A 21384-nucleotide genomic window follows, 5' to 3' on the forward strand; every position below is an offset into this window, starting at 1 on the left:
AAGAGCTCCTAATGTAGACCTGGCCTCATTCTGCAATGATGCTACCACTACTAATATTTAACCATTTCTGCAAGGGCTCAGTTCCTGCATGAAACAGCAGCTGGCTCAAACACAACTCAGGCAACACAGAAATGATGCTGGTCAGCAGAGGGAAAAGGTTTGAAGAACTAGTTGAGGCACTATCTTCCTGCACCTACCTATCCTTTCCATTGAAAGCATACTATGTACATTCATCAAAGTGGTGCAAAGCCCCATGGTATCGTTTGACTATCACTTAGCTTGGATAATCAGGTACCATCTGACTCAAACTTCTTTTTACCTCCAGCTTGCTAGGAAACTCTGCCCCTTCCTTCCAGGAGAGGACTGAGCTCAGTGGTTCATGCATTAGTCACCTGAAGGCTTGACTACTATAATTCACTGTATCTGAAGCTGAATGTGAACACTGTACAAAGGCCCCAGACACTACAAAATTCAGCTGCCTGCCTCCTGCGTAGTTTTGGTTCACATGAGTACTTACAGCCCATCCTCTGGACCTGACACTCGCTCCCAGTCCAGTTTTGATGCAATTTAAAGCCTTGGTCCTAATCTTCAAAGAAATCAGTGGATCAGATCTCAGCTCCACCTAAGAACTGCCAAGAAAGTTGTGCCCCTTTGTAATAACACAAATCACAAAACTCACAACATGCTATGTGAGAGCTTTGGGATAAAGCTTCTCAATTGAGGGGCTCTGACTGTGAACCAATTTCTACCGATTAGATGAATTCAGGGTCTGTCCTACTTTTAGAAAGTGCTTCAAAACCTTCTTTGATAAAGCTTTTCCAGAAGAACCCCTTCCCCCACCCCCAAAAACAAAGTTAAAAACTCCCAAAAAAACAATTACCACCCCCGGTCAGCCGCAAACACGTTGTCTCTCCAAGCAGTTTTCTGTAATCCAAAAAGAGAAGAGCCAAGAAATAGACAAGTCAAATAGAGATTTTGCTATTGACTATCTTTGTTTTTTACAAGAAAGAAGTTCAATATTACATTGATGAGCAGCAGTACAAAACCGTAAGATAAAAGAGAACGGAGACATCTCAGGGCAGTTCGATTCATGCCTGCCAGCCTCTTGGAAACTACTGGAATCTGGTGGCTTATAGTATCAATGCCCCAGAGAAGTCCAGAAGGATGAAGATGAATGTTTTTCCATTGTAAATGGACAGGAGGCCATTCACCAGAGCAGCAAGTTCTGTTCATGCTGTGCTCTAGAGTCCAGAAAGTGCAACAGAAAGGTGGCACTGGAGGCATATACTAGTTTGCTGGGGAAAGGATGGGATAATCAGATGACGCTACATTTTGCATGTTAAAGTTCACTTTCTCCGTCCCCCTGACAGGAGGAGGGAAGAGTTGTTGTGAAGGGTGGTCAAATGTTGTGGGAAGCAAAAAGGTGCCTTCAATAGTTTACCTTGTTAGTTTTTCGGATTACATGGGACAGAATTGCTGCAGTTTAGCTGTAATGGAGTGTGGTTTTGAATTAAGTCCAGTGCACCTATAGTGGCTGAACAAAACTCTTATTCTGTATAAATCTAATTGGGGATAAGAGGGGGAAGAGGTTAAAAAAGGAGCTAGTCTAACGTTTAAGTGTCACATTTTCAAGAGCTCAGCACCTAGCAGTTCCCATTCATCTCCAGGTACCTAAATGGGAATGGAGCTGTCTCAAAATCTGGCCCCGTTGTAAGTGTGGAACATGCTTGAAAATCCATTCCTTTATGTCTTAGCAAAGGTTGTGTGTGTGAATAAACTTTAGTGCTTCCCACTGGAGCAGCTCTTGATTTGCAAACTTCTTCTGTGTACTTATGATCTGGACATGCACACAAATTTACTGTCTGCCGATGTAAACAGGTCTGCAATTTTGGTCCTTCAAAAGTATTGGCCTGTTTACATTTTGCAGATATTTTAACCTCTGTTTCTACATTTTATGCTTGCACATAATCATTATATAGAATTCTAAGTAAACACACACATGCACCCCAAGACAATACTGCACTTTGGTGTGTAACTTTTGCAGTACCTTCGTCTCCAAGGTATCTAGGTATTTTTAGGTTCTGCTTGAACCTCTGTTGATTAGAATTTCAAATCAGCGGGAAAGTGTAAAATTTCTTGCAAAGTGAAAGAAGCCAGAATGTATGAAGCAGAATTCTGCACAGGAATAAGTCTGTGGCTTTATTAGACCACTTTTGAAGAGGCTCCAAAGAGAGTATCTGTGAGGAAACAAGTGTGTTATTAATTAAAATTCAGAAGTGGCATGAGCTGCAAATTCTGGTGGCTTTGAATTTGTGCCTTTTCATTCAGGAATAAAGCTGACAAACGACAGCACTAGTGTGAAGCTAGGACTGAATTTAAAATTTCAGGCACTCTGACTTTGGCTGTGAATCTTGCCATCACCTCCATTTACCTACCCAGGGAAGCTTCTCCTTCTAAGGCTGCAGCAGGGTTGATGGTTGCATACATATTTGGGGGAGAGGTTGGGGAGAGTCAACTTTAAGAATGGCTTGTGCATATGGCCACAATCCCTGTGCATAACTTTGAAAACTGATAGGTTGCTGTTTGATCCAGTATTTCAGGAGAGAATTACTCACTTTCACTTTGACTAGTGAACCAACTCTGAACATTACTAATGTTTTCAAATTTATGACCCAGAAAATATTGTTACAATTTTTATAGAATTTTACAGTCAGGTACTTTGTCAGCTTACAGTAATGAGGTTTTTTTCAATTGTATGAATTGAAATACTAAAATAAAACCCCACTAAAGTGGAGTTTGGGGTTCTGTCTCAACATCGGTGGATGAGTCTACAGCCCGGCACATTTGCTATGAAAACTTTGGGGTAAGTCTGAATATTTCTGATTCCTACAAAAACTAAAGCTTAGAAGTGCTGAAAGTTGAGCAGTTATTACAGGGTAGTTAGGTCAATGTGCAGTTGCTTTTTTGATAATTTAGACTTAATTTTTGAGATGGGACATTGTCTTCAATATCTCTAAATCACCATTCAATGTTATAGCACTATATAAATATTTAATAAGAATAGTCTTTGTTAATACTTGTACTTGAGCAATTTTTATTTCTTTTGCTAGCTTCTCAAGACATGTTCATATCCCAAAGAAAAGGGTCTTGTCATGACAGGTTTTTGGATTCTTAAACAGAGGGATCAGCATTTGGAAATGTTTTCTCTCTTTCTGTTTAACATGCTAGTTAGTCACTGAAATACTCATATAGATATTTATCAGGAATAGGACTCCTTGAAACTTTCCAATGGACTCTACTACTGGAAGATTAGGGTTTTGGCAGATCTGTAGACCTCAAAGAGAATACCCAGTCCTTCTTGCTATAGCTTTCAGTTGCTGGCTTGCAATGAGGGTAAAACAGTTGGCTTGCAGTAACACCTACAACACCTACTCTGCATATGGGCCATGTTCCAGGACCATATTTCCTTCCATTGAATTATCCTGACAAGAAAAGGAATTGAACTGAATTGATGCCATTTGGGGGAATTAAGGAACCCTCCAAAACTCCATCCTGACTTTTCCCTAGTGAATTACTATGCCATTTATTTTAATTGTTTCTAATGCTTCACCTATTACTTTGCTGGTATTTTAGCAGCTAGCTGCTTTCAAAACTCAGAAGTCAAAACGTCAAGAAGAATTAAATGTGGAGTTTTTGTTTTTGTTTTTAGCACTTTCATGGAAGCTCTCAGTGGGTGTTGTTCCATATTCCTGTCTAGTGATAGGAACAGCTTCTTTCTTAACAGGGACTCAGCAGCATTTCACCATCACTTTTTAACACAGAGTAAGAACAGAAGTCTGATGTGCTTTCCCATCTTAGGTGCTGCTTTAGTGACCTCTATCTGAAATGTATTTTCTCCAGTAGAGTGCTCAGGAAGGATGACGAAGGGCAGACTTTCACAGCTGTTCTTTGTTGCCTTACAGACTTTCTTTGAATGATGCTTCCACCATTTTCAAAGTCACTTGAAATGGCATGAGTACTCTAGAGAGAGATGTTATACTGGGTGCAGTCCTAGCCCCCAGTGTCCCATTGAAGTTCTGATTAATGTAGCGGAAGTCTCGTTTTGATGATGGACTGCAGAGAATAGCTCCCTACTGCACTTAAAAGATCCTGTAAGTAGGGCCCTACCAAATTCATGGCCATGAAAAGCGTGTCACGGACCATGAAATCTGGTCTTTTGTGTGCTTTTACTTCATACTATACATATTTCACAGAGGAAACCAGCACTTCTCAAATTGGGCATCCTGACCCAAATGGGAGTTGCAGGGGGATCACAAGGTTATTTTAGGGGAGTTGCGGTATTGCCACCCATACTTCTGTACTGCCTTCAGAGCTGGGCGGTCGGAGAGCGACAGGTGTTGGACAGGTACCAAGCTCTGAAGGCAGCACTCTGCAAGCTGCAGTACAGAAGTAAGGGTGGCAATACCATACCATGCCACCCTTATTTCTGCACTGCTGCCTTCAGAGCTGGGTGGTGGGAGAGTGGTGGCTGCTGACTGAGGGCCTAGCTCTGCAGGCAGCAGCGCAGAAGTAAGGATGGCAATACCTTACTATACCATCCTTCTACGCTGCTGCTGGTGGCAGCTCTGCCTTCAGAGCTAGGCTCCTGGCCAGCAGTCGCTGGTCTCCAGGTGCCCAGCTCTGAAGGCAGCGCCGCCACCAGCAGCAGCACAGAAGTAAGGGGAGCAGTATCTCAACCTCCCCCCGCCCCCAACAATAACTCCTTTTTGGGTCAGGAACCCTTTAACTACAACACTGAAATTTCAGATTTAAATAGTTGAAATTATGAAATTTATGATTTAAAAAATTCTATGACTGTGAAATTAACCAAAATGGACCACGAATTTCATAGAATCACAGAATATCAGGGTTGGAAGGGATCTCAGGAGATCGTCTAGTCCAACCCCCTGTTCAAAGCAGGACCAATCCTCAGACAGATTTTTACCCCAGTTCCCTAAATGGCCCCCTCAAGGATTGAACTCGCAATCCTGGGTTTAGCAGGCCAATGCTCAAACCACTGAGCTATCCTTCCCCCATATTTGGTAGGGTCCTACCTATAAGGTATTAATGCCTCAGTACATCTTTCCACAATGCTGCATTAGATGAATGTAGTGTAGAGACCACAGTTCATAGCCTATTCCTGACATGAAGTGTAGCACATTGAGATCTACCACCCGGAGCTGAACTCTCATTTTGCCGTATTTTTGGTATGACTCTGCTTTTGCGAAACTAGCCTTAGCTGACACATTTTTCTCCAGCAAGAAGTTATTTTGCTTGTTAGTTAAAGTGGGCTAGCAAAGGCACTTGTGCATTTCTGTATGAATATCCTTTAGAAAAGACAACCTGTATCCAGTATCTTTCAGTAATGAACTAACAGTAAATATACCACAAGAGCTCATTAATCTAACTCTGCTTTCTAACCAAGAGGGAGCTCCTGTTTCTCAGGAGACAGTTTCATCTCTAAATTTGAACTGGTTTTAAGGATAAGAATAGAGATAAACATATTGGCCTTTTCTGCTAGTGCACATAAATTAATAATGTAATTGCTGTCAAAGTTGATGAGCCTGGGTCTGGAACGGGCACTGCCACACACAGCCGACTACGTAGTGCACACCCTGATTCCCAAGGCTGGTGAAGCTGGGAGGGAATACAGAAGCAATAATACAGCTGTGAACTGGTGAAAAATTCTCCAGAACTGTTGTTACACAGCCTAGCTCCGATAGGATGATGCACGGCTCATTTAAATTCTTAAGCACTTTTGAGAATTTTATCCTTTACCTATTTAAAAAGCCCAATGCATAATGTAAAAGAAAAGCTAATAATATAAAAACTTGTCTTAAGTAAAATGTTAAAAATCCTGTATTGGATATTGGTTTTTTAATGCTGGGATTTTTATTTATTAATTCAGTTGTAGGCATTATCACTATTCTGTATGAACAGTCTATACATTTTCCATATGAGTTTTTAAGGCATTGCTCTCACTTGCACATATTTATAAAAAACAAAAGCCCTGGCAATAAGAGACAGCTGAAAATAGTTTAGATCATTCACTGCCCCACTGGAATAGTGAGATTCTAAATTAACAGAATCCACTCAAGAAAAGCATCTGGATACCTTTTGTGGACAGTTTGATGAATTTTTGTCAGTGTGCAGTTGCAGGTTTTTTTAAAAAAAGTGTTAGGATGCATGAGGATTGAATCAGAGAATAATAAAGAAAATATTGATGGAATACCTTTATTTAGGATACTGTGTAAATTACTGCTCACCTCATCTCAGAAAGGATGTTGCAGCATTAGAGGGGTCTCAGAAACGAGTAGTGAGAATGATTGGGGCTTAGAAAAACTCTGATATGTAGAGCATGAAAATAATGGGATTGTTTATCTTAAAAGGAGACAAAATAAGATAGGACATGATAGTTGCAAAAAACAATGATCTAGAGAAGAGAGAGCGAAAGCTTCTGTTCTCCCTGCTTCATAACTCAAGAACAAGGAGACAGTCAGTGAAGCTGAAACATGACAAATTCAAAACTGATAAAAGGAAATAGTTTCACACAATGCATAATTAGACTCTGGAACTCTGCCACAGAATGTCATTGAAGCCAAGTGTTTTAGCAAGATTCAGAAAAAGATTGGACATGTATATGGATAGCAAGAATATCTGGACTTGTTAGCTAATGATTAATTAAAAAAAAAAAAGGTGGAAAGGATATGAAACTTCATATTGCAGGGTTTAAGGCAATTTCCAGCAGGGATTAGGATGAGACCTTCATGGTCGGAGGATTATACCATATCTGTTTACTGCATGGTTGCTTGCACTTTCTTGTAAAACATCTGGTGCTCGCCACTTTCAGAGAGAGGATCCTGGACTAGATGGACCTCAGCTCTGATCCAGCATGGAAGTTGCTATATTCCTATGCCATCCACTTGATACTGGTTCAGCAGTCTGATGTCCTAGTTTCAACAAATGGAGAAAGGAAATGCCAATCTCAGTTGGAGATGTTCCCTACCCCATAACGTACATGAGAGAATCAGACAAGTAGCCTGATAAGCTGATACCCAAGGGCATTCTTACTTAAACTATCTTTACCATCTGACCTTGAAAGTGCTTGGTACTTTCTGCGTATGTCTGCTGTGGAGCAGCAGTTGAGAATAAATGGGGACAGGGATAGAGGAGAGAGGTTTTATATCCTAATTTAGCTGAATCATTGTCTGTTTTGTTAAATAAGATAAGTAAAGGAAGTAAAGTGAAGGAAACTCTATTTTTGTTGCTGGTATCCCGAGTATACATACTCTGCACAAGATAAGGATGTGAAATATAGCAAAGTCTATAGCAGGTGCCATTGAAACTGTGAGCCAAAATAAATCCATCTTGTCTTCAAGTTAGTTTTGCAAAAAAAAAATTTTTTTTTCTTTCTTTTTTTTTGGTATCAGTTTTCTTAAGGATTTTACCAATGTAAAGGTTCTTTCATCTCTATAGCGGTGTCTTGTAATATACAGTAATTCCTCATTTAACGTTCTAGTTATGTTCCTGAAAAAAGTGACTTTAAGCGAAACGATGTTAAGCGAATCCAATTTCCCCATAAGAATTAATGTAAATGGGAGGGGGTTAGGTTCCAGGGAAAAAAATTTTCACCAGACAAAAGACTATATTATATACACACACAGTATAAGTTTTAAACAAACAACTGAATACTGTACACAGCAGTGATGACGGTGAAGCTTGGTTGAGGTGGTGAAGTAAGAGGACAGAATATTTCCCAGGGAATGCTTTACTGCTAAATGATGAACTAGGACTCGGCTGAGCCCTCAAGGGTTAACACACTGTTGTTAATGTAGCCTCACACTCTACAGGGCAGCACGAATGGAGGGAGGGGAGACAGCAAGGCAGGGGAAGACACACACCCGGGGTGTGGGAGAGGGAGAGATGCACGTTGCCCCTTTAAGTATGCTGACACCACTCTCAGGAAGTTGAGACAGCAGCTCACCAGCAAGCTCTCTCCCTCTGTCCTGTCCCTATCCTGCTTTATATGGAGAAAAGATAAGCAGCGGGCAGGAGCAGGGGGAGGGGAACACCCTGACATTAGCTCCCCTCCTGCACAGCAAGCAAGAGGCTCCCGAGAGCAGCTCCAAGGCAGAGGGCAGCAGCAGCACATGGCAGTGGGGGGAGGGACAGTTGAACTGCTGGCAACTGGTAGTCTGCTGGGCGGCTGCTGCACAGGGAACTTGGGGGGAGCTGATGGAGGGTCCACCCTGGTTCCAAGCCCCCACCAGCTAGCTTCAATGGGCTGCTCTTTCTGCAAGCAGTGGACAAATCAGGCAGCTGCCAAACATCATGAGAGCATTGCAGAACTTTAAACGAGCATGTTCTGTAATTGATCAGCTATGTAACAACGTTAACCAGGATGACTTTAAGTAAGGAGTTACTTTAGAAACACTACTTACAATGTCCCTGTGAGGTAATTCTTATCCTCATTTTACTGATAGGGAAACTGAGGCAGCGAGGAGCTCTTCACAGTTACCAAGTATCCGTGTCAGAGACAGTATCTGAAGTCAAGACTTTCTTATACTCTAATGTTCAGAGCACAGCCCTAGATGAGAGTTTGGTTCCCAGTCTCTCCCTAGATAGAAAAAGGCTGGGTGCTGAAGAGGCTTCATTCTTCACCTTTGAAAAAGGACTGCCTTTTATTATTGAACTGTAGGGCTCTGGATTTGACTGAATGGTATTAAGTAGCTTGGCGAGGAAGGAAGGGAGAGAGAAGACTGACTCACAGCCAAAAGGATAATGGCATGACATAGCATTGTGAGGACAGGGAATCCTCGGGTTCTGACACACATAGAGAGAATGACATTCAGTACAGCTGTTTTAAAGACTGAACTGGGAGTGGACTTGGGAAATCTGGGTTCTTTTCCCAGCTCAGTCACAGGGCTGATGGTGCTAACAGAGCCAACATCTTCAAAAATAACTTCTGATTTTGAGTGCCTTGGTATTTGGGTCCCCAAACTGTGGCACCCTGGACAGCATGCTCAGCACCCTCTACTCCAACAGAAGTCAAAGGAAGCTGAGGGTATTCAGTGCCTCTGAAAATCAGACCCTAGGTATTTCCAGCTGGGCATCCAAAATCAGAGACTAATTTAAAAAATGTTGGTTTTACTCTCTCATCTGTAAAATAGGAATCTTCCTTCCTCACAAAGGGGAAGATTGCAAGAATAAATTACTAATATATTACTTGAACTCAGATGTGACATAGAAAATGCTGTAAATATAGGCGTAAACTATGTTGTCTCCCATTGAATGTGTGTGATACAAAACAGCACAGAATTTAAAGTTGTTCATAGCAATATTTATTGTGACAATATCATGAAAACAAATGAAAATGTGAAGTTTTCATTGATCTTGAAACCCCACTAATCCCCAGCATAATGCTGCTCTCCTGGTGACGAAGGATTCAGCCATTTCAAGAGTCCTTAACACAACACATTCTTTCCTTCTCCTTGGCAGGTTATGTGTTCTGTATGTTACATCGCCTGCCCGAACAACATGACTGCACATTTGACCACATGGGACGTGGGCGTGAGGAAGCCATTATGAAAATGGTGAAACTGGACCGGAAAGTAGGGAGATCATGCCAGCGCATTGGCGAAGGGTGTTCCTGAGTGCGAGACTCTGCAACCAAATGCTGTTCTTAGTTCACTAATGTTAGCCTTATTTAGGACAAAGTCAGCCAGACACCTTGTACTGGGCAAGTTTCAGACTACAGCCAATCAGTTTCCTTTCTTTAGCCAACCGTCCTGGTACTGTAGTTTAGGGGTTGATGGTGGTTGAAATTGATTTCTGGCTGGTTACAAAGGTGCCTGCTAGCCAATGTATAAAATTAAAACATGAAGAAATATTTTTTCGAGCATGGCTAGTGGATTTAAAACACAACAAAACAAAAAATCCAAAGGCTTCTGTTATTGCTAGAGTCAAACTCTAAAAGCCTTATGCTGGAAACCTTCCAGCTGCAGAGTTAAAATAAATAGCTGAGTAGAAGCTGGTGTAAAAGTTTGCTATGCACATGGCTTTCAGACAAACTGTGTTTAATGTGCAGCCTTTCACCTCTTCACTTCTAGTTCATCCTGAAGAGATGAAACTCCACTAAGAGCAGCCGTGGTAGCTGCTAAGCCCAGAAGACCTGACTGGTCATCCGTGCCTTCATCACGCGTGGCTTTTGAGGTTAGGCAATGTCACCAGCATCAGGGAATCTCCTGGGGAGGGAACATCTTTCTGGTTCTTCCCAGGAAGCCAAAAAGAGGGGACAGAGATTCTTATGAAAAATTTTTATATCTAACTTGCTGCAGAGATCCTGTTTTTCTTCATTTAAATTATGGTGATCTCATTTTAAAGCTGGTTACATCCTAGAGCAGTAAACAGTGTATATTCTCTACATGGCATCCATAGAATTTCTAAGCATTGTCTGACCAGATTCCACGGTTGTTATGTATGCTGACCAGTGCTGCCATTCTCACCAGCCAAAATCTGATTGGCTCTTGTTTGCCTTTTGCTAAGTGCAGGTATCTGATGATTGATCAAATAAGGCTAATTCACAGCACAGTAGCCAAGGCTGGATTCTACAGACTGACTTTCTGTAGCTAGACATATATATTGGGGGGTGGGGGGTAGGGGGAAAAGGACATATTGTAGCAAACAGAATTCAGTAACAGTATTGGGGAACAACCAGGAAAGCATCCCTCACAGCTTGATTTTTAACAAGATAATCAAATGGGCTATGTCAGCCTTGTTTCTATGCAGCTCGATGCTCTCATGAAAATCTCTGCCCGCAAATGTTGCAAAGCAAGTGAATGTGAAATGCATTACATGGAAAACTTTGGATCTGTTGTTTAGACTTATGCGCTCTTTCACACTGAGCCACATAGAGCTGAAGTGCACAGATCTTGTTAGTTTGTAGCAGAAAAAAAAAGTGAGAGAAAAATCAGCATGTCTCCTGCTGCAGACAAAGTTTATGCAGGTCAACAGGATTCATGCTGATTTGTCTCAGTAGTCCTATGTGGATATGGTTCCCTGACCTAAGTTAGTAAAGCATTAACAATCAGGTAGTTTGGTAGAAAAACTGGGAGAGGGGGAGGATTTTGTATAGTTTTGAAAAATTGGGCTTGTGTAAAACTTCCAAGGGGTTAAGTAGCATATTGTCACTCCGAAAAAGGTGTGTGGGGAAAGAGAGCTTAAATAAGTCCTCCTCTTTTCTGCATGTGTTACAGGTAAATAATTTCATACAAGCTAAATTAATTTTTAGTTTGGTAGCCACATCAAACCATTTAATGAGACTTTTTTTAAAAATGCACTCAGCATCAGACTGTTTTAGTGTTATTTAACCATGAAATAAATCAGAAATGTTCCATCATTTATAAAATGCAAGCTATGTAAACAAAACTTTTTTTTTATTATTCAAGGTTATGGAACCAGTAACAAAATTTCCACTGTATTTTCAGGAAATGGTCCCACTCCCTCCTGGTGACAGGGCAATCTGAGGATATTCTTAACATTTACCATGAAGAGTTTAAAAATCATGGATTTCAGCTGTTGCTGAGATACATACTTTCTTTTCCTCTAAAATCCTAGCATAGCATTTGGTGGACATTCTGACTGATATACAATACTCATCTGCATTAATACTGATGATGCTATTTAGCCCTCCTACTCCTTTAACCCTATTATAAATGCACAGTTGGTTTCAAGGTGGCTCTTAAGAGAACACTACTCAAAGTTAATGTGGATTATGGGCAATATTCACTTAAAAAAAAAAGTTGGGGGAGGGGTTGTTCCTTTGCAGTATCTGTTCTGTAAAGTTTGTTAAACGTAAAGAAAGCTTAAGTTCTTGTATCTTTAAAGAAAATCTTATTTAACCCTTTTGTGTTCTAGATTTACTTACACATGTAGCCTAGAGCTCAGTTTTAGTTTAACATTGTGAAAATATTAAAAGAATCTTGTAACTTTATTCTTTTCCTCCTGCTTAAAAAAAAAAAAAAAAAAAAATTAAACCAATCAGACTAAAGTTTGAATTCCTCTCTGACTATTCCAGCAGATCATGTTGATCTGCACTGTTTCTGCTGTTTATGAAATGTGAATGGGGGAAAAAACCTCAGCACTGGGCCAGTGATTTCAAATTGTGTTTAAAGTGGGCAGTATTTTCTGCCAGTCATTGGAGCTAGCACTTCTGCAGAGTTCAAGTTTAGCCATTTCTTTTGTAAGCAAATCTAGTTTAACCTCACAAAACTTTATTTCTCAATATTGAGGTTACAGTGATTTGTCACTTTTATCAAACAAATTTCTTTGCTCTTAAGTCCCATGCATATGGTACTGCACTGTTACAGTGGTATGAGAAGTAAAGAATGTCCTCTAAAGTAAATGTATTTTGACTGATTCTTCACCTGCAGTAGCTGTATGCTGAATGTAAAATTCCATAGTTATGAGATGTTCATAATTGGTAATTAGGAGCTAAACTATATAGACTGGATCTTACAATGCCTAAAATATGGAACTAGTTGAATAACAATGGAATGTGTTGAACAAGGAGACAGTCAAACTGGTACTATTTAAATTCAGTTTGGAATTGAAATTATGCCTGAATCATGGGACATGTACCCCTATTTTTTTTCCTGAAATGAACACTGTACTTTCAAAGATAAAATTGTGTGTTGTGGTTTTTGCACACCACTCCAGTAGTATAGCAAAAAGTTAGTCACAATCAAGAGATATCCCAGCTCCTGCTGGTGTAGTTCCAAGGAGTGAGCCAAGATTTCAGAAAAAGAGGGAGCTCTTTCAGCTAGAATGAGCAGAGGCCTACCTCCAAAATCCTTTCTTGCTCTGTATCTGCAATTGTCTGTCTTGCAACAATAAAGCTTTTTTAATGGCGGAAAGTGAATTTAGTGCTGGTGAGGAGTGCTAGCATTGACAGCACTGGCTAAATCTTGGCAAGGTGTGGGCTAGCATTATGTAAGCGTACACATGCAATTACACATCAGTCTGAAGATGTAACATGCCCCTGGTGCTGTATCCTCAAGCCAGTCAAAAAGATTCAATTTTAATTTTTCTGATGATAAAATTAGGTGAATTTTTTTCAGTTTTTTGACCAACTCTAATCCTCTAAACCCTATTTTGATGTGCTGAGGTGAGTTGACTTTGTTCTCATTCTACATAATTTAGTTTGTGCTACAGTCATATCTATCTTGTGTGAATGATTTGTGCCTATGGCTCCAAGGGTGAAACATACATGCACAAACCCAGTTCTCTGCCTTGCAATGTTTATTTTTAATATTAGTCTCCCCCAAGGAAGAAAACTGGGTAATCATTAATGATTTTGCTGACGGAGCATCTGGAATCTATTATAAAATTTGCATTTTATAACAGATTCCAAACAGCATGGTCCTTGGTACATTATTAAATACATACAGCCATCAGTCAATGCTTCTTTGTCACTGGGTATATTAACTGAAATTGCCACTCAGTAGTACAGTAAAACATGTAGAGAGGCTCAAACCACAGTTTCAGCAGGAAGTTAAAGTGAAGGTGGGCTGGGATAGAACAAATCAGTACAGCAATGGTTTTTCAACTTTTTTCAGTTGTGGCTCCCTAACATTTTTTGAATGGTTGTGTGGATCCCAGGAATTTGCAGACCACAGGTTGAAAACCATTGTTGTATGGTAATGATAACTTTTTGTGGACTCCTGAGATATGGTCTGCAGACCCCCAGTTGAAAACCACTGCTGTAGAATATCAGATTCAATTTTGACTTTAAACTTTAACTTGGGCACCTCTACAGCAATGTAAAAAGAGAAGGATTTTCATAAACAAGTCACTGTTCCCCCTAGACTGAACTCTGCTTACTGATGTCAGCATGTTTGCCTGACTAGCCAAACTTTTGTCCACTATGATGCTGCCCTCTGAAATAAAAAAGGGCATATCATAGCCTACCTTTCTTCTCAGGAGCTCTTCTGTCACATCTCCGTTTGATTTGAAGGCTATCTATCTAAACAAGACGTATTGCTTCTGTTTAATGGTGAGCACTGAGTGTGTTGGTTTCACTTGAAGGAAGAGAATGAGATCTCTGCTTTTATGCAAACTCTCAAGGGCCTGTTTGTAGGCTTCAGTGATGTATTTTTCTGACTATATACGTTAGTTGTGTTCCTATGTTAATGTCTTCCTCCTGTTAATGTACTCCCTAAGTTAGCTGGATCTGTGGAAGTAGTGTTTCTGCTTGAGCACTCTTCTATATTAATAATAAAAATAGGTATATCTCAGAGCTGGAAGGGACCTTGAAAGGTCATGGAGTCTAAATAGTCCCCTGCCTTCACTAGCAGGACCAAGTACTGATTTTGCCCTATATCCCTAAATGGCCCCCTCAGGATTGAACTTAAAATGCTGGGTTTAGCAGGCCAATGCTCAAACCACTGAGCTATCCCAATAAGACCTATCACTTTTGCAACCCTCAGCCTTTAAGATCAGGCAGGTTGAACCAGGAGCTGTGTTCTGTAATGTTCATGATGCTCTATAAGCACCACAGGGCATATAGATGGTGGTACTGCTCCAAGGACATCAAGCACATAATGGAGGTGTCCACATGTAGATAAGACAGGACTATAACTTTTTTTATAGACTCAGTCCCTTGGAGGTGCCAGACACCTAGAGTATACCATGTCCTGCAAGCTGTAGATAGGAATCAGCAAGAGGAATAGAGAATATACAAAACCTACATGCATATATTAGTCACAGCCACTTACATCTTCTGAAGTCAGTGATCACAAAGGTTATAGCACACATTACCAAGGGCCAAGCTAGGTTGTGAATTTACTTTTTTTAAAAAGCACCTCAGTACTGTCCTGGTGTCTGATTCAACACCATGAACTCCATTTATTTGCAAAGTAAAATGGGAACATGCTTATATTTGGTCTAAAACAGATATTGGTTTTTACTGTTTAATAGGGATTAAATTTTGCTACTGCACTTACAATGTATTATACATTCCCTAACGGACAAACATCTGAAGTATTGGGGAAATGTTCAAAAATTCAGTAAATGCACTCTATAAAACTTTTTTTAGATAGGGATAGGTAAGCTTTGAAGGCATTGGTTTAAGCACATGGTTCCTTTCTGTTGGGTCTGTTCAAGGTAAAATTAAGCTGATGATATTCAAGGGGGGCAGCTAAAATAAGAGATTAAAATTAGCTACCTAAGGAAAAGTTTCCTACATGAGCTCTTGGACTCTAGTCCTCTAGAAAACTGGTGGAAGTCTGACTGCTTGAAACCAAACGGAATATGGGCTTGGGAGGATTAGATTTTTATCTGTAAATGTTGATTTCACCCTACACACACAAACCAACAACTACTATAAAACTTCCCTGGATGATAACTGAAATTTACAGATGGGAAAAATGCTGCTTGAGAACTTTAGAGTTTGATTTAAGGTTATTTACTTTGTATATGGACATGTGATGTTGACAATTTGTTTTAATGGATATAAAGCTTTAAACTTATTTAATAACAGTAGATGTTTAGATTCAATAACGATTGTTTGATCTCTTCTCCTCACCCCACCCATAATTTTCTACATCTGTGAAAAATTAAAGCAATAAAAATGCTTTAAAATAAACACTGGTATTATCCATTGAAATGACTAAAAAAAAAAACCCCACCTGAATTCTACCCAGCCTAACTATTCAGAATAATCCACCTTAGCTAGAGGACAAGTCTGATCTAATAGTTTTTTCCATCTCTTAATTCCTGAGTCACTTTGCTAATGAAGATGGGGATCTGATCAAAGTCCTTGACTTTTCAGAAAACTACTTTCTTAAGTAAACAAATCTGGCTGAAGATAGAGAGTGCTAAGAGAACTGACCTACAGTGAAGGAGAAAAGAAGTGAGAAAGATTTGTTCTAGGTCTGCCAGTATTGTTCAGAATTTCTTAGTAATCCTACTTCCTTCATATATTAAAAAATAAATAAAAAATCCACCTGAATCTAGTAATCGTCAGTGCAGCATATTGTGTGTGGGGTTTAAAAAAAAAAAGCCTGTGGGATCAGCACTGCCAAGATAATCAAGATTTCTTTCCCTAAAATAAATGTTTCCTTAAGTGCTGAAACACTCAACGGAATGATCTGTTACTTTTCAAAGGAGAAAATGGAAAGTTCTGAGGGGAGAAAATCCTGTGCTCCAAGGGCTGGATTTAGAGATGGTTTTAAATTCCTGTAATTTTACATCTTGGTCTGCTCCCTTCAGCATGTAAATTACATCAGTTTACATTCAGGCTCTCTAAAGCCTAGGCTAGGCTAGGATTTAAAGCTGTGATGATAAAGCATTCTAGAAAATACTTGTAAACAAGGCAGTGTTTGTTTAAACTAACTGGTTGAGTTAAAGGCTGACACCCACCCACCCCTGGTTCATCTCTACCACCTAATGCATGTAAAAATTCAGTTTGCCCGATCTAAAGTTTTTTAAATGTTAAAACTTCTTTAGCTAATGCACCCTTTACTCTAGTCTAGACAAGGTTCTTACCTCCAAGTTGGCCAAGAATACATCTCTACACATGTACAGTTTGTGCATGCCGAATATACAGAAAGGTAATGAAGGGTGAGACCCACACTTGGAGATGTTTGGATGAAATCCTACTTAGTTAAGCATTAATTAATTGCTTACCCAAATTTATGTTCACAGGCACCAACCAGCGTGCATACTGTTTGTTTCTGATCCTGGATTGCTACTGACCTTGCTCCAGGAAGTTTCAAAGGGACATTCCTTGTGTGCCTTGGTTAGGCAAAGAAATGTTTGTTTCCTTGTAAAGTAGAGGCCTGAATGAACCAGGACCTACCCTGTTTGGAGGGAAAACATAAATTCATTATGGTCACACATCCAATCACCAGTCCTTGTCTCAACAGATTTTCAGGTGGAAAGTGGCCTACCAATGATACCTGTGTCTTCCCTCATTTTTCTGCTTACTTATGGCCTGTGGCTTCTCATGTGGTCTCTTACCTACTACTATTGACCTCACTTACTCGAAGCTCCTGTCTGAGCTTTTACTGTCTCCACTTACTCATCCAGGCCTGCAGCTATACTAGAAAATGCTATTTCCGTTTTAAAGTAACGGTGCTGCTAGCAACTCACCAGTCACCTTCAGAGCTTAGCAACCTTTCTTGGTTCTCCCCAAATCCATCTCTTGCCATGCACGATCACTTTCATAGTAAACTATAGCTGAGGGCCTGGTGATATACAGTCAGTCCTTAGAGCAGTCAGTCATGTCCATTAATATCACAGCAACAAGACTTTTATTGCCAATCAATCAATCTCTGTCGACTTGTAAATGAAGATCTTAATTCTTAAATGCTAAATTACTTAGCTGCTGTTCTTTAAAGGATGATGTAATGGTCCCTTCTGGCCTTGGAATCTATGAATCTATATTTACCCCATTTTCAGAACTATACTTAACTGAACTTATGAAAATCCAGACTGAGCTCAATCTGGCCACTTAACTTTTATAATGTTTTAGCTTTTGGTGTGCTTAGGGCTAGCAGAGGGGCTGGTGCTCACCTCTTTGTACTCTATGCCCCAGAGGCAGCCCCATCATCTAGGAGTTAGTTTTATTAGCAAATATAAAGCACCGGGTTTGGAAGCTTTAGTCCTTTTACATTATATTTGCAGTTTCTAAGTAGGCACAGTAAGAGGTGTCAAAATATTTGTTGTGTAACACTGGATTGTGCATAAAGAGGTAAAATGTATTAATCACCATAAGCAGTACAACCCTGATCTGATCTGTGACGCGCCTAGGAACGAGCCTGTGTGCTGCAATGCCTTTCTCCTGACAAAATGCTATCTGGCTGAAAGGAGGACAGAATGAGGAAATTAAATTGTCTATAACACTTCTGAGAATACACCACAATTGCTCATTCATGGACACTGTTCCTGCGCAACTTATTTCACCTATCATGAAATGAAACTTAAATGATGCTATATGTATGCAAACTACATATCCTAAGCAAGGTGAAGTTAAATGCCGTCTAATGCAATCTATCATTTACTTGCAATGTGTGGAATCCTGAATGAGTCACTTAGTCTTTCTGGGCCTCAGTATCCCTGTCCATATAACAAGCTTACACCACCACATCACAGGGTCCAAGACAAGTACTGATTAATTAGCATTTTTACAGCATTTTGGAGGTGGAAAGCACTATAGGGTGCTAAGTATTTATGACTGAGGATTAAACAATTTGCTGCCTACTGTACCAGGCATGCTGGGCAAAAAGCACCTCTAGCATGGTATTGTGTGTTGGGGTACATCATAGCATTCCTTGAGCATTTCAGTTAAACAGGGAAGTTGGAGGATTTAATGACATAATGAACAAAATCAGGATCGCTGCAGCACAAAACACTGGGTAATAAAATAGAAACTTTTGACCTTATCTGTTTCTTTCCTGGCTATGGATTCCCTTCACACTCTTAATGTTGATTTTAGGGTGTGAATACTGTGTTTTAGATGAATTAGTCAGGAAATGCAATTTGTGGCTGTAGCGTAATCACTGGGCAGTCTAGTTCTGAATGTATTAGGATATATAATGACTTTAACAGCAGTAACTTCACAGTGAAATGACAGTAAATTTACCTCTTTATGCACAACCCAGTGCTGTAAACCATGCAGGAAGTGTTTGCACAGGCTCCTTTGGGCAATTTACCTTTTGATAGATTGCAAATTTCTTAATAACTTTCTGTGTTTAAAATAAATATTTTAATTGATGTGGGGGATCAATTACTTAACTTGAAAGCATAAATTCATTTTTTTCCAAAACTTGTAAAAACATAAAAGCACCTAGTTTTCAGCCCATCTCACTTCAGGCAGAAGCAAGTTTCTTCATACCAACTTACTACTGTATGTAAACACTTTGAAATACAGTAAGTCTCCTTAGAGAAAAGCTATCCCTAGCAACTCGAGTCCAGTCTAGGCCAATGTATCTATGCAGCTAAATAAAGGCACAGAACATAGTCCCAGGCCAGGCATAGATGGCTGATCGTGTTTGGAGATCCTAGTTGAACAATTATATGCAACTATGCACAAAGCAGTTTATGTATGTGATCCTACTGCTGTTACTCTTGCCCTCCTTTCTTCACCCTAACTTATTGTTAAACTTAGTTGCATGGACTCACTGGAGAAAGGCCCAATTTGTACAGAAACCTGCATAATGTGAGTTTTTTCACACTAGTGTATAAAAAAAATAGTTACACCTTCTCAGGCTACCACTGTCATTAGATGTGCAATATGACCTAGGACATCAGTTTCAGGGTGCTAATTGTTTCTATGCAAGTAATTCAGACAAACATTTTTACAGATGTGCTAAAATTCAAACTAAAAAAAAATGAACAAACCTCAATTTCATACCATTTCATTCGGAATATCCCTATTTAAGAAAAGGGTAACATTCCTGTTGCAATATTTGCAATGCCTAAATTGTAGATGTATAATGCATTAACACACCAACACAGCCAAACACACACATTCGCAATGAGACTCTAATTCTAAAAAGGTACTAAGCACCCCCATCACCCACTGGAGGCAATTGAAATTGCACAAGCTCACCCCTGTGAGCTGTGTGAATATCAAGGTCTTCAAAGAAATGGTGAAATTAAACTTACCTCCCAAGAGAAAAAATACCAAGAAAGTTCTGTGCAGACACGTCACTATGGGATGCTCTCATGAGGCCCCTAGCCCTAAGGCTGCTTATCTGTTTTGTAAGGTTAGCAAGAGCACTAATGGACTGCTCTCAGGTCCCACAGCTCTGGTGCAGCTTAAACAAAAAATAAATAAAACAACCCCTTTGGTCTGTTGGCATAAGCCAGCAAGCCAGACTGAGGGCTAGTATAGACACTATGGGTCATGCAGTTTCTGAGGGATTTAAAATCACAATTGCCATCACCACCTCACACTACCAAAAGTTCCTGTGACAACTAACAGTACTCTGTACTTCTTCAGCACTTTCACAGCCATTGATCTCAAAGCTGGTTACAAAGACGGAGAAAGCAGCGTGAGCTCCATGTTAAATGTAATTTTTTTTCATATTGCTTTTACAGGTGGGTAATGGAGGCATGGGAGAAATAAACTGGCCATGGGCACACTGTGAGATACAAACATAATTAGGAACAAAACCTAGGGTCTCTGTTTTCCAATCCTGCATTCTCCTGACCAGCTTAAAGGTGCCTATTTAGAATGCTGGGTATGTTAATGAAGCTTAACAGCATAAAGAGTGACTTTAGTGAGTGAACTTGTTTGGAAGACGACAGTCACTCTGTGGGGCTCACAAATCTAGTCCGAACTAGTGTGTTTTTGAGGCAGGGTTGCCGATGGCGAGTGGCAATCAGGGAGAGCAACACTGGCCATTCCCTGCTCTTTTCAGGAGTACTTGGTATTGTACAGACAGACAACTGGGGCTTGAGCACTATGAAAAGAGTTTGTGAGCATTTCAAGTTGGAAGTTAATATAAAATGCATGCCTAAGGGCTTGTCTACACTTACCGAGGGATCAACACGCGCGACCACAGATCACTCTCCCATCAACATAGTATAGTGTGGACCCTGCGGTAACAGGGGCAGCAGGTTTGTATAATTTTTGGTGGTGCCCAGAATGGATCCAAGTTCCACCCCCTCCCCTGGCCTAACGGTCTGGGAGTTGAGGGGTCAGGCTCTGGGCTCGGGCAGGTGTGCAGGAGAGGTGGTGGGGGGTGGGCTCTGGGGGAGAGTTTGGGTGTAGGATCTGGGGTGGGACGGGCATCTAGGTGTGAGCTGGGTCAGAGGGTTGGGGTGCAGGAGAGGGTGTGGGGATCAGGCTCTAGAAGGGAGTTTGGGTGCAGGGTCTGGGCTAGGGCAGGGTGCAGGAGGGGTGCAGTGCTTACCTCAGATGGCTCCCAGAACCGACCTGCACCTCCCCTCTGACAGCAGCTCTTAGGTGGGAGGCCAAAGCGGGGGGGGACTCATCTTATTTTCAGAATGTCTGATTAAAGCTTGTGTCTCCCCTTGTACAATAAGGATGAAATTCAACAAAGACAAGTGCAGAAGTACTGCACTTAGAAAGGAAAAAAATCAAACTCACAAATGAGAAATAATAGGCTAGACAGCAGTGCTGCAGAAAAGCAACCGGGGGTTACAGTGGACCACAAATTGAACATGAGTCAATAGTGCGATGCTAAAAAAGACAAATGTCATTCTGGGATGTGTTAACCAGAGGCTCCTAAGTAAGACATGGGAGATAAGTGTCTTGCTCTAGTCAGTGCTGGTGCAGCCTCAGCTGGAGTACTGTGTCCACTGTAGAGTGCCATG

The 21384-nt window shown here is 40.5% G+C and overlaps 1 protein-coding gene across 1 annotated transcript in view; it reads left to right on the forward strand.

Moving 5' to 3' along the window:
* ZFAND3 (zinc finger AN1-type containing 3) overlaps nt 1–19881 on the forward strand; it is a 275471-nt gene extending 255590 nt beyond the window's left edge. Inside the window, exon 7 of the mRNA XM_032770729.2 lies at nt 9538–19881. Within this exon, the coding sequence (XP_032626620.1) occupies nt 9538–9692 (155 nt within the window). The 3' untranslated portion in view covers nt 9693–19881. The remainder of the gene's footprint in view (nt 1–9537) is intronic.
* The last annotated feature ends 1503 nt before the right edge of the window (nt 19882–21384 follow it).

The sequence above is a fragment of the Chelonoidis abingdonii genome, chromosome 3 (assembly GCF_003597395.2).
Source record: "Chelonoidis abingdonii isolate Lonesome George chromosome 3, CheloAbing_2.0, whole genome shotgun sequence".
NCBI classification, from domain to species: domain Eukaryota; kingdom Metazoa; phylum Chordata; order Testudines; family Testudinidae; genus Chelonoidis; species Chelonoidis abingdonii.